Source organism: Mastacembelus armatus, chromosome 3, assembly GCF_900324485.2.
Source record: "Mastacembelus armatus chromosome 3, fMasArm1.2, whole genome shotgun sequence".
In the NCBI taxonomy this organism is placed as follows: domain Eukaryota; kingdom Metazoa; phylum Chordata; class Actinopteri; order Synbranchiformes; family Mastacembelidae; genus Mastacembelus; species Mastacembelus armatus.
The window spans coordinates 11,449,582-11,463,837 of record NC_046635.1 but is presented as its reverse complement, the minus strand read 5'-3'; the positions used below and the strand labels follow the sequence as shown (position 1 = coordinate 11,463,837).

Genomic DNA, 14,256 nt, shown 5'->3' with positions numbered 1-14,256 from the left:
CTCATTAACTTTAATGGTAGACTTGGTGGCTTATTAATCATTTCTTAACATAGTACAAACATAACTGCATTATGTCAAAGGATCCTTGTAAAAAAAAAAAAAAAAAAAAAATGGAGGGGATAAATTCCAGCCCCTGGATTCTTCACAACCTGGCAACCCAACAGTGTTTATGGCTTACCACTCATGTATAAAGCATCATTCATTTCTATTAACCATTAATAAAGTTATTAGTTTCAACTCAGCTGCTGAGCCCCTCAAATGATGCCACATTAGAAAGTGGTCAAATATAATACATAAATTATATATTATATATATTGTGGCGATAATAGTGACAGAGTACCTTGTTATAAATTATTTTTGAAATCTGAGTAATTTACGGATAACAATTGTCAGCCAAACGCGATCCACAGATGCTGATCTAAGTGGCTGCTGCTGACTCGTTTGCAATATTTATGGTTTTCCTCCTGACATGCTTCTCCTCATCGTGCGCACGCTGCGCGCTGTTTGCCAAGAGGCTGTGGAAGGGGGAGTGTGGGGAGGGGGGAAGACAGTAATTTTTTCCTCTGGTCTTGAGGGGTCTCCTTCTCTATATAAGGCACTCGGAGCTGCTCGGGAGTTACACAGTTCCTACGAGCTCCAGGAATACCGCCAACAAGCTGCAAGCCTGGTCCTCTCACTCGGGAATAGCACAGCTCTCCAGCGCGCAGAGCAGTTCCAGCAGCTGGATACTATCGGGGAAAGACCGAGGTGAGCAACATGAGATATTACACACATTACATTTAGGTAAGCAGCACTAAACAGTGGGGAGTTTCAACAAGCTCTGGCCAATTTAGATGTCACCTGTGGTTTTTTTTTTTAATGCACAGCACCTTGGAAATATGACAATCATCGCGGTAAAACGGTGAAATACACTTTCTGGCTGCCACAATATTTTGTTTGCATTTTATTTTATTTTTTTCAGATTTATTGATTTACTCAGCGTGACAATAGCTACTTATGTTAGTAAAAACTTAACATGTCAGTTGTTTTAAAGAGGCTGATGGAAGGACTCACAGGACTCATTCATTAAATCTGCACTTTTGATGAAAATGCCAATCAGTAGCTACTTTAATGGAAAATACTATATACAGGCAGTAAATCTTGTAATGCTAGATTTTTGCTTGTCAGTTCAAAATCATATCCCCATTCCCCCTTTAACAATTGTCACTTGCTCAGTATTTAAACCAGACCCTCTCAATTCTGCTATGACTTGTATTTATATTGAAACTCAGAGTGAGGTGGAGAGGAGGTCAGAAACAAGCCCACCAGTGGCAGCAGAGAGGACTCCGTTCCCATAGGCATGATGTGTGTATGCATGAGTGCCCAACTCTTCTGCTCTGTCTGTCACTCTGGTATAACATTCATGAGAGTGATGAGAAGGGTCCAGACACAGGAGCTGGTAGAGGTCCAGTGTGAAGGGAGTGGGATACACAGAAAGGAGAAGGGTGTGGTGCTTGGGCTCCCGGTGCCGTGAGCTGGCACAGCATGTTGACACAGAGCCGGTGCCAGACCTCAAGCCATTTTTTGAGCCAGAGGGAAAGAGGTGAAAGGATTCAAGGGTAAGGCCAACCAGTGCAAGCTAGAGCTTGGTTTATTTTATTTCTTTCTTCTCCGATCACATTGGCTGATTGCTCTCCTTTCTTAAAAAAAAAAATTAAATAAATAAATAAATAAAAAATTGTTTTGCTGGATGTTTTCCTGTGTGGCTTTCCAAAGCATGTCATATTCTTGGCCAATTACTGAATATTGCACCTGGATATGTCAGGAATGTAATGTTTTGCTCAAAAGCAGACAGCATTTCTCTGTATACTGTTTAACTATAGTGCAACAAATCCAGAGAAAACTTTGATTAGTCTTCATAAACAGGTATCATTAAAGTTGTATTATTATTGGGTAGAAAGAATTTGACACAGAGTAACCAGTTTAAGTCAGCCATCTAATGCAATCTTGCACAGCATCCCTGTAAGCTTATAACCACCTACTTTTGCTCACATTGTATCACAGAGGAGTTATTTACATTCTATGGTCAGCACTGTTTCTGTAGAAGTGGTAGGTGTTGGATTGGATTGGATTATATTGCTTGATACGCTCTGCAATGCATCACGACCTGTACAGTCACAGCAGTGTCCGAAGATGTGGACTGGCAATGTGACAGTGTAAACTCTCAGAAGGAGCACTTATTGCAGAGCACTTGTTTTGAATTGCATCAGATTCTGTTAGTGTGCCCAATGGACTAGTAATTGTTTTTATGCAAGAGCCAAACTGGCAAAAAACTGAAGAAGCATCACAGCAAGTCTCTGTGCCAGTATCAACTTTGACACAACACACTGACAATTATATCTATATATAAGTCAATATTTTATCTCATCCTTTTGGAAAAACAAGTAGAAAGTGACAAGTGATGGAAAGTGTTGAGGGCAATACTTTAAATTTTATTGAACGTTGTAAAACTGCATATTTGTATTTGTGTATGAAATAGAGGAAATATCATTTAGATTGGTTCAATAATCAATTTTCCCATATTTTGCAATCTGTACTCCCCCTTTCTTGACTCACACAATGTGGAAACACATATTAAATATTTCCTCCCTGCAGGTTGTGTCTGCGATTCTGAGAAACGGCATACACACAAACTCCACCGTCTGCTGCTCTCTGAAAGCTAAAGTGTCAGAATGACCTGCACTGCCTTGACCTGGCTCCCTGCCCTGTCCCTCCTGCTGTTGTGCACCAGGGACGCATCTTCCCTCTTTCTGCCCGACTCCAAGGAGCTCAGGCAGCTGCTGAGCCGCTACGAACAAAAAGCAGACCAGAACACCACCAGCAACGTGGCTGTCAACAGGACTCGACGAGCCATCCTCTGGTCGGATCGTGACGAGATCATCCAGCTACACAACAAGCTGAGGAGTGAGGTCTACCCCACTGCCTCCAACATGGAGCACATGGTGAGAAAAGCCCCATTACCCTTAGTACCCATTTTGTAATTGTACTTTCACAGCAAAGATAATAAAAAGGTATTACATTTGATCTTTGGCTTTACCTCACAAAGAACTTGATTTTACTGTGTCAGCAACACTGATCTCTGAAATGAGCCTGGTAATTAGGGTTTTATTAGTCTAGAAAAGTGCAGTTGTGTAGTAAACCTTTTTTTTTTTTTTTTTTTTGCTGGAAACATGCAGTCATTATGGTATGCTGCTGCCAGCCTGCTGTGCTGCTCTTTTAAACAGAGGTTAATAATGCTGAGTCTGTCCTACCTGCTAACAAGCCAGCACTGCAGAAGACAGGAGAGCGAGGGAGGGCTCTCCGATGTGGCACGTTACTGGGTAAAATAGGACAGGGATTATTGCTGAGACACACAGAAGGTTACTGAAAAACCACGAGGTCCATAAAGTCGAGCAAAGCAGTGGTGGCCTGTCTGTCTCTGCCGTGCGGTTGTAGCAGGGGAGGAAAGTGTCTGTAGATGTACTCTGCCCAATGCTCTCTCTTGAATTCCAAGGAACAAGCAGTGTGTGTGTTTGTGGCTGTTTGGGGTTACAGTGGTGTTGGCATGTGCATGTTTTAGTGACCACCAAAAGGCTGGAAATTTACTGAGGAGATGTGCTTTGAGGGGCCATGCTGTATGCAGCTCTCCTTCCATTCATAGCACCTCCTCCTCTGTGAGAGTCAGGTGCCTTCTCCACTTTCCATCCTCCTCTCAGGAAATGTGGATAATTCAGCTGTGATTGCTGGAGATTTATAGTGGACCACGGCCAGGCGCTGGATGCTCCACTGAAATGTCACCATGTAAGGTTGTACTTGTACCAAGCTCAACACACCAGGAGGGAAGGAAGCACAGGACAGGACACTTTTAACAGGTTGTGTTTAAGTGTCTCCTGAGCCAGACCATGTGGAATATCCTGCTTCATGTTGTGGTCGATACAGCAGGTGAATGTTGCCATATCTTCACCACTGGTGTCTTGTTTTATTTCATGTGTGCAGGTTTGGGACGATGACTTGGAGCGCTCTGCCACTCAGTGGTCAGAGCAGTGTCACTGGGACCATGGACCTGAGCACCTGCTCATGTCTATTGGACAAAACCTGGGAGTTCACTGGGGCAGGTGAGGCTCAATAACACACAGTTGGTAAGCTTTATGATGTGTAAGACTCAAAAATCTGACACAGAGTTTGTTTTGATTATCATTATAAGTGCAGGAAATCCTTTATTAAATGCTTAACAGGTTATTCAATAGATTCCGGTTCATATCCACTGTAGAACTTTTGCAGAATATGATATGAAGGTAATAAGCCATGCTAGCAGCATGGTTTTAGGGATGTTGGTCACCACCCATGTGGTCCAGACTGAAATATCTCGACAACTACTGATCGCTTTGAATATTCATGGTCCTCAGAGGATTAATCCCACTCACTTAATTGGCACCCTGACTTTTTTCTCCTCTCACACCACTATGAGGTTGAAATTTGTAGTTCTGAGTGAGTGAGTCTCAACTACTATTCGATGGATTACCACTGAATTTGATACAGATATCCATGTCCTCTTCAGAAACGAACTACTATTCACACTGATTTGCTCCTTATAAAAAAATCAATAAAAATAAAATCAATAATCCACTGATATGTGTGAAGCACAAGTATGGGTCATGCTAGGATAAGGTTCATGTGTATCTAAGTGAATATTTGTGTCCCAGAAAACACCAGACACAATAGGCCTCTGTGTAATAACAGCGTATGCCTATCACAGCAGGTGCCCTTCCAACAATCTGTACTACTTCTCACAACCCCTTTCCTCCCTCCCTGTTTCCTTCTTTGCTTCCTGTGCTGACAAACCCTGATGTAGAGTCTTTTTTTTCCACTCCCCATGTACTCCTCATTTCTAAGCTTAGCACTTTTCAAGGCCATAAAAAGACATGTTTATAATGAGAGCTAGAACTGATTTGGTAGGCTGTGGAGCAATGTTTAGATTTGCTGTGATTCTCTTTTTTCAAACTGATTTGATTGCCGCTGTTATGGAAGGGAACAGACTGCTGTTTGGGGTGCCAGGTCAAATTCAGACTAATCATTTGGAGGCCTAAAGAAAGAGAGGGGGAGAAGCAGGAAGGTTCCTGCAGTGTTTCTCAAGTCTATCCAAAGCACCTGGTCGCTCCTTCAGATATTTCCCTTTTTGTCTCTGGATGGCCTGTGACTGCACTGTTTGTCTTTGTGTGTGTGTGTGTGTGTATATGTGTATATGTGTGTATGTGTGTGTGCATCGGCTCTGCAGATACCGCTCTCCTGCCTTCCACGTCCAGTCCTGGTACAATGAGGTGAAAGACTACACCTATCCCTACTCCCATGAGTGTAATCCCTGGTGTCCAGAACGCTGCTCAGGGCCCATGTGCACCCATTACACCCAGGTAAGAACAACCAAAGTTGAGGAGAGCAAGTTCAGGAGAAACATTTAGGTTACAGAGGAACTCCACTGATTTTATAAAACACTTTCTGTGGGTTCAGAGGGAGCTGCGTGAAGACCGATAAATTGCCTCAAGTGTTGTTATGTGAGTGAGTGTCAGATGGGGCTAAAGACCACAAATTTAAAAATGGAAAAATCTGAGGTTGTGGAATTAGAAAGAAGGGAGTTTGCCAGACCTCACCATACCCCACCAGAGTCTCTTACTGAGCTCAAGTTGCATTGTGGGTAATATAGCCACTAGGAAGAACAAATTATGGAATGAAAATGACAACATCTGTGGTTCTGCAGTCTTGAAATAATATATTTTCTTTAAAATGTTCGGTGTCGTCATAAGCGATAATTTTATAAAGAGCACACTGCTAAATCTGGGATCACTTTTAAAGAAGCATTTGACAATGAGCTATAATTCTTGGTAGTTATTGAAAGAGCTTGAAAAGACTGACATCCTCTGTGGAAAAAATCTCATCTTAGGCTGGCTTAGATTTTTTTTTACTTCCTCTCAGTTCCATATACTGAATTGTTAGCATCCGCTGGGCTTTGTATCAAGCTTTCTTTTATCTGTGGTGTGAAACAGGTGTTGCTATGCAGTATTAAAATACACCATGTGCACCATGGTGCACAGCTGTGAGGTGAATTAGGGGTTAAATAACATATGCATAAACAGAAAATCAGATGCACGTAATAAAACACAGGAGCGCGCAGAGACAGAAAGGTGAGTCGAAGCGAAAACAAAGAAATCACAAACAGAAGCAGAAATGGGTGAGCTGGTCTCTTCTTCCCCTAGACTTTACTTTGTAGCTGCTGGGATGAGTTTACAGACTCATCCAGACTCCTCCCTGTGCCTTCACCCTGAAACCTGATCACAACCATCTGGTAGTCATTTCCAGACACACCAGGCATCGCTCAGTGCTTGACCTGGATTCTTTTGAATATGCTGCAGAGATAATTCCAAGTCTGAGCATCATCATTTTGTCTCTGCCTTTAATTTTCTGGAAGTGCTACTGCATCTCTAGTCCAGGCAGTCCTACTCAGTAACTCCCTCTGCAGAGAAATGCTAGAGGGTCTGGAAGTAGTGATGACATTGTGCTGAACTACCAGCACTCAGCACACATCAGCCTTTCTGCTGACTCACTGCTTCCAGTGGCCTCTAACTGTACCAGGAAAAAAGCTGAACATTCCTGCGGAGGGAGGACAGACGTTTGAGAGTTTGGGAGGAAAGTGAGGAGGAGGTATGGAACATGCCATGTTGTATTGAAATTGCACGTCACTGAGACAGGTTTGGATGGACTTATGTTTCTTTGGAGTTAAAATATTAAGAAGTGCAATTTTTCTAACATTTGACTGGATAATGAAAATGATTATCATTGTGTCACAGAGGGCAGTGTGAGTTCACACTTGACGTATAGTGACTGGGGCAGAATAACAAACGTGGCACTCCTGGAGGTCCCAGTGGCCCCATTAATTGTGACTGTCAATCTAGTTGCTTCCTCTGGAATGACTTACTGAACTATGGGCTGTGAGAAAAGTGAGGCAGGATATTTAGGCTCTCAGATCTGCTATGTGTCTGTTCATTCAGCAGTTGTTTGTGCTAACTTTTGCCATTCTTTTATTCTCCTCTTTACAGCTGGTCTGGGCAACGACTAGCCGAGTGGGCTGTGCCGTGCACGTTTGTCCAAGAATGAACGTGTGGGGTGAAATATGGGAGAACGCCGTTTACCTTGTGTGCAACTATTCCCCAAAGTACGATCAGTATTCCTCCATGTTCCACTGTTGATCAACACCTCTTCTCTCTTGACTCATGTTTACCTTCTTCTTCCTTCCAGACCTGACTGATTCTAGTTTTTCTGTTAATATAGCTGGACTCCAGATATGGAACACTAGTCGAAACATTTGTATGGACATATTGGGCCCATTAAAATTCCTCCAGATGTCAGAATAGAAAAATAATAATGAAACATAGAGAAAGAAAAATAAGAGCAGAGCAAGTGTTTGTTTTCCAGGCAGCCCACGGGATATAATTGCCTGAGAGACAACGAGGCGTGTTTTTATTAGTTTGTGGGACTGATGACTGTTCAGCGCATTGACCATAGGCAAAGAGAGCTGAAGTAATTACAAGGACTTGAGCCTAGTGACGCCTGACTGACGATTAATTTCCACCTTAGTCAAGTTGTTCATTGTGCAATATTTCTGCAGGGGCAACTGGATTGGAGAGGCCCCATACCAGCATGGACGCCCCTGTTCCCAGTGCCCTCCCAGCTATGGGGGAGGATGTAGGAATAACCTGTGTTACAAAGGTGAGAAAAACTCACGTGGTTTTCATTCAAAGATGTTAAAGTTGAATTTACTACCAAACTGATCAGTCTGTTAATTGATCTGTAGACTCTCAACGCTCAGAGACAGAGGACATGAATGAGGTAGAGAAGCCTCAGATTCTACTGCCACCTCGTACCACCGCCAAACCTGCCCCCAAACCTAAACCATCTGCTCCGAAGAAACCAGTGTCCAAGCCCTCCACTCCAGGGGTAGCTACACCAAAGACTGCCAGTAACACCTACTTAGGTAGGTACAGGGATGTTCCAAAATAAGTCCAAATGTCCAGGTTTATGCACGTATCTTCATTCATCTTTTGTCTTTTCTTTTTTTTTTTTGCAGCTCAAAACATTAAGTGTGAGACCAGACTGCGAGATAAGTGCAGAGGAGCAGTCTGCAACAGGTCAGGTTGTTTTAATGAATTTACATGTAAAAGTATTTTGGGACATATTGTTTTACTCTCTTTACACTTTCTCTGCTGTATCAGCTCACTCTTGTCTCCAACTTATATCCTGACTCCAGATACAACTGTCCCGCTAACTGCCTGAATAAGAAAGGCAAAGTTTGGGGAACTCTCTTTTACGATGTGGTGAGTCTGTCCAGCATAAAAGAAACGCTATACATGTTGTCAGTTTCTACTGTAAAATGAATATTCATTAATGCTTATTTTTTTATTGTGCCAGCAATCCAGTATTTGCCGAGCTGCTATCCATTTCGGTGTGATTGACAACAACGGAGGAGTGGTCGACATCACAAGAAAGGACAAGCATCCATTCTTTGTCAGAGCCACAAAGAATGGCATCGAGTCTTTCAGGTTTATATCTCTGCATAGCCTAAATTTCCCAAACAAGCAGAAATGTCATTCACGGCTACAACACTTATGAAACATATTTCCCTGCTTCTATGAACTCTCAGAACCAATTGAGTTCCTGTTTTCTAAATATTATGATATCTCTTACAGTAAATTTACACCTGGCAATGCCTTTGAGCCAGCCAGAGTGGAAGGTAAGTGAAGCACTATTCCTAGGAGGACTTTTGTATAAAGATTCAGTCATCACATATTGGATATATGAAGAGCTTTTCTCTTCCCTCTCTCTCTCTGACAGAAATGACTGCCAACTGCTACACCACAGTGGCTGAAATCTGCCCTTTCAAAAAGCCCTACTCACATTGCCCAAGGTGTCCTCTCACAACCACCATCTTATTGTTCACTGTAACTCCTCCTATGGGTGCTGATAGTAATGAGTGATATACTAACGCATGATATGCATAACACATCACTTAAAGTGTGAGATAAACAATTTTAAATATAATATTTAATGCATTATGTAATACAGCATTTTAGCAATGCTAAACAGGAAGTGTCAAAGTGCTGGCCATTCTTAAAAAACACATATTTGCATCGTTTTCTGGTGCTGTAAATTCATACTATAATCCACTTTGCTTCTCAGAATCTACTGTCCAGATAACTGCAAGACTCAGCCTTCTTACTGGTCACCTGTGATTGGAAACAACATCTACGCAGATGTAAGTTTCTGTGTTTATTTGGATGTGTACGTTTCAGTATGTGCTATTCATTACCAAAAAGGAAAAAGATATTGCTGAAGGAGTGTATGGACAGTTTGACTTATATTTGGACTAGAAATGAACAATTCTGCTCCGGACTGTTGATAAGAGTGTTCTCTTCTGGAGCCAGGCATCTGGCTCAGACTGTGAAGCAAATCATTGTGTGTGTCTTGGAAGTACTACATTATATATAGCCAGTGTTTAATATTAAAGAAATTACAAACATATTCATATAGTGTAAAAGCTGTTCCATCTTCCATCATGTGAAATTTCTTTCCATCTTTTCCACACTGTCTCTTCACAGAGCTCCAGTATTTGTAAAGCAGCCACCCATGCAGGGGTAATCAAAGCAGATGGTGGTTTTGTGGATGTTCTGCCACTGGACAAGAGAAAGCGCTATGTTGGCATCCTGAAAAATGGCATCCAGTCTGAAAGGTACTGCTCAATTCTTTGTGGCAAACTATTTTTACTGTAATTTTTCTAGGTGATGTTATCACTGGGACATTGAAGATATATATATATATCTTCAATATCTGGCTGTACAGTTTTTGAGAGAAGTTATGTCTAAAACACAGAAAAGAAAAAAAGTTTAGACAGGCTCTGTGACAACTTCCATCAGCATGCAACTGTTTGTTTGGCAGTCTCATTATTTGTCATCTACTTGAGGGTGATGTTCACCAGTGTAAGAGCGTTCTCTAATCTGCTTCAGTGCCAGTATCCCAGGAAATTACCTATAAAAAGGCCCCAAAGGGACATGTGACCTGTAATCTCTGCCAGTCAGATAAGTTTGATGTACAAAAAGTATAAGCTGGTGGTTGGGATTTCTTGATAAAATCAGAATATTTTCCTCAAATCTTCAGCTACTCAACATTTGCAATAAATGAAGCAAGGTCTCACACAAGGGGAATATAAATGCCTTGTAAATCCTTTTAACTTTTAATTATTCAGGATGATTTAAATGATGTTGGTGTCCCACCCTAACAGGTGCAACAAAGCTAAAAGAAGATCGAAACGCTGTCCTGGGAAGTGGTCTAATTAGGCATGACTGAAAACACTTCATAATCGACCTTTAGATTCTAAAATTCTGGGATACATCCAGCCTAGTATTGTGTTCATGTTAATCATAAACAAATGGATTTGAGACATATTTGGAAGCAAACTAAGAAACTTTCTTACAGTGTTCTGAGGTACTGTAAGTGGTAATCTGAAGCTAAATCTTCAGGTTTAACCACAGTATGTTCATATGCACACTGGGCTAATAAAGGGTAAGATGCCTTTTAAAAAGCTTATCTAATTAAAGTCAATTTAATAAAGAACTTTATATTTGAGTTTATATAGTGTATAGATACAAAATAATATTATTCTTTAATGTTTCCTTAATCTTCAGTTCAGGTTTCATAATTGACCAGAGGGAGGGTATGGAAAATCTTGAGAAACAATTGCAGTACATTTGAAAAGTGAATCTAAAATATGCCAGAGAATGGTACTGTTATTCTCTTGACCCAGTCTTGATTTATGTCACTTGTAATACTGCAGTGGGTTCCCCTGCATACACGCCATGTTTCTCACATCACTCTCATGTCTGTGGCCGCCTCCAGTGGACTAAGCTCAGGCAAGGAAGCCCTTGTGGCCAGTTCTGCTGGCATGTGGGGTTGTAAGAGTAATGGTGTGGTTTGGTATGTGCATGGGCCACACATGGGATCTTTGCTTACTTTACCCAGGCATTTCAATTGAGTGTGCAAAGTGCTGAATGGCCGAAAATAATCAAATCTAATACAGAGCTGTGAAGGCCCCACTCAGGGCATGAGGATAGGAGGTCAAATGGCTGAGAAAGAGTCTGTGCCATGTGCCAACATCATGGCATGGTGGAGAGTTTGGATTGGACTCTCTTTCTGGGGAAGTAATCACAGCCTATCCAATTACTCGAGGATGGAAATGCTGTCCGCCACTTAGTCAGTGCTTTCCTATACTGACAATTATGTGTGATCTGATACCAGTCGCACTGCCCTATCATGATTATTGATCATGGCGGAGCTTCAAGGTCTCTCCTCTAATGAGCTAATTACAAAGTCATCAAGTTTAATACATGCAGTAGCGGGAAAGAATTGTGGCAACAATGAGTCATGCCTCCAATGTGCCATTTACTGGATGTCTTTTCCAAAGATGACGTGAACATCACAAAAACAGACAATGTGCAAATAAGTTTTAGGTGACTTTTGGAGCATGACCATGCCAGGGATTAAAAGCGAGGGACAACTTGGATTCTCCTGCTTCAGTTTTTAAATTCTTTCTCAAGATATTGCTCACAGGTTCCCTGACTGTGAAAGTAACACATTAATTTCAACAGCATGTCCTTTCATCATATTTGATAGATAGTGCTTGTAATTGTAGCTGTGGCTATCAAATGTAATCTGATGGGTTTTTTTAATTGTCTGTTTGCAGCATGAGCAACACAGAGGGGAGTTCCTTCCGAGTCTTTTCTGTGAGGGAGTGAGCCTTCTGTTCAGGAGTCCACAGACCAATAGAGTCACCTCAACTGTTCTTGAAGAGCAGTTACATGTCCACAGGTTGTATACTGTTGCTGTTCATCTTTCTCTGCGCCTTCAGTAACAGCAGATCATCCCAGCTGATTGATAGACACCTTTCCTTCTTAGTTATCAAGCAATAGCCAACCAGTAAAAGTCATTGCCCAATACAATATTTTGATGGACCTTAATTTTTTTACTTATCTATTCTACTTTAGATATTGATATTTCATAAGCATACTTAATCTGTGAATACAGAATGTTTTCATATGTTATGATGCATTGAACTGCTGGTGCTGGAAGTTTTGAGTTAGGCATGTTTTACACAAAGTATTATGTTTACATGGATGCTCTTATTACAAATATCAGTTGATTTTCATATGCAGGAATGTATACTGATCACACTGTATTTAATCATTGTGTACAGAATATATGATATTTTGTTTTAAAATGGAGTACTATATAATAACATTTTTGTGTTCCTTTTATTTTATTGTTTTCTTCTGCTCACCTGGATAACATTTGCGTTTGTACTCCTGAAAACTTAGACTGAGAAACCTAATCTAAGTCTAAATTGTATTCATAAGAGGTGTGCACACGGAGGGAATGGATGTTTTATTGGCTGGGTAGACCAGAAGCTGTCAGGCAGACACAAAAGGAGAGGAAATGGTGTGGTAAATGAATGTGTATACAGGCAGCAGGCACTGCTGTAGGGAAATAACATTTCCCTTTTGATGGCTGGCTTCGCTTCAGTGCCAGACATGTGGAGATGATTAAGTCCAGGTGTTACATTGCTGAGTTGACTGTGTAGTATATGATAGTCGATGGATCTCAGAATGGTGGCAAATTTTGTGGATATATTCAATCACAAACAACAGATATGTTTGTAATAATACTTATTAATATGTTGTTTTCTATTTATTGTTGCTTAGCCCTTTTCTTGTTTCTTTATTCTCCTGGTTTCTGTAAAGTATATATGAAAGTATATATGAAAGTACATGAAAATTGTCCTCTCCCCACCAGACAGATGAATGTGTGACATCTTTCAGATACAGAGAGAGTTGTTGTCTAGTGACTAGGCCACATTTTGAGATGTTTGATTATATTGAAAATTCTCACCACAAAAGTGCAACTTCACAGTATCGTGCATGCAGGAGACACACACCTGCAACGTCTGTTACCATATGGGACTGAGGGACTGTTATCACTGGCACAGCTCTTATTTTATAACCTTTTTGATTTGTACATCTATCTTTAGGTCTCTAAAATATTAGTGTCAAAAACATGTTATCATCATATTTAGCATTCATCATGAAAACTAATATGACTAATGTAAAGTCCAGTGTGTGATGCAGGACAGGTGTGTGCAGGTGGGTTTCTAAATCCCACAAGGATGTGTTTAAGGAAAGCCCTGTTGATGCTTTAGGTTGCCAAGAATGATTACCCAGCATTAAGCTCTATCGCTCTACCCTTTGGTTTCCTTGAGGATACAAACATACTGAAGTCTTTCATTATAAAAGGAATGACAAAATAAAATTTCAGATGCTTTCCTTCAAGCATATTTAAATTTGATCTCTTTATTCTACCTCAGTCCTATCGCTCTGCTAGACATTTAGGTCTTTTCTATATTGGATTTTTTTAAGGGGAAAGTTATTTCGTAATATTATGGGAACTGTAAATACTATGATTTCTGGTTTTGAATCATCCTCTTTGTAGTACGAGTATAATTAAAATGTGTGAATTTGTTTCAACTGTCTTGGTTGTATTGTTTTTATACAAGTGTGGAATGGGTTCTATATTTTTAGCACAATTTAAAAATAAATGTCTTACAAACGCTAAAGCACATGTTTCTGTTTCATTAAGTGTTTGGTGAATCTATCATATTTAAGAAAAGTGCTTTGGAGGATCACAGTGGCATTTCAAGACAAAAAAAAAATCAACAGATCTTTCCGAATGAAGGTACAATTATTCTTCATTTATAGGTAGGTTGAACAGGAGCTGCCCTGTTTTGTTTCATGCAGCATGACCAAACAAGTCCAGTAATTAGGACACCCCAGTGTTTACTTTCCTACATGAGGTTGTGACTTCTTGGTCCAAAAAGACTAGTCAAGTATTCCCTTTTAACTCTGATTTAAGAAATAAACATAAAAAAGGAAAGAGTTACTGTAGATAGCTGTAACAAGATGTCACAACATTATTAAATGTACTATGAACACAGCACCAGGTTAAAATCCGTACGTCATTCATTATGAATGAAATTTAGACCTCGGCCACCCAGGATTTGTCCATTATCTTTGGAAAAATATCACTGACCATGTTCATAATCTGGCTGTGCTTCTTGTGGACGCACGCATGGCAGCTGAAGTGGAGCAA

At 40.7% G+C, this 14,256-nt stretch overlaps 1 protein-coding gene across 1 annotated transcript; it reads left to right on the top strand.

The window, feature by feature from the left end:
* The first annotated feature begins 600 nt into the window (after window positions 1-600).
* crispld2 (cysteine-rich secretory protein LCCL domain containing 2) lies at window positions 601-13,723 on the top strand. Its single transcript, XM_026320442.1, has 15 exons — window positions 601-747; window positions 2,635-2,981; window positions 4,015-4,133; window positions 5,294-5,426; window positions 7,107-7,222; window positions 7,676-7,776; window positions 7,862-8,041; window positions 8,135-8,195; window positions 8,315-8,381; window positions 8,476-8,606; window positions 8,754-8,797; window positions 8,899-8,971; window positions 9,244-9,319; window positions 9,663-9,793; window positions 11,801-13,723. The coding sequence occupies exons 2-15, from the start codon at window positions 2,712-2,714 to the stop codon at window positions 11,850-11,852; spliced, it is 1,554 nt and encodes a 517-aa protein (XP_026176227.1). The 5' UTR covers window positions 601-747; window positions 2,635-2,711; the 3' UTR covers window positions 11,853-13,723.
* The last annotated feature ends 533 nt before the right edge of the window (window positions 13,724-14,256 follow it).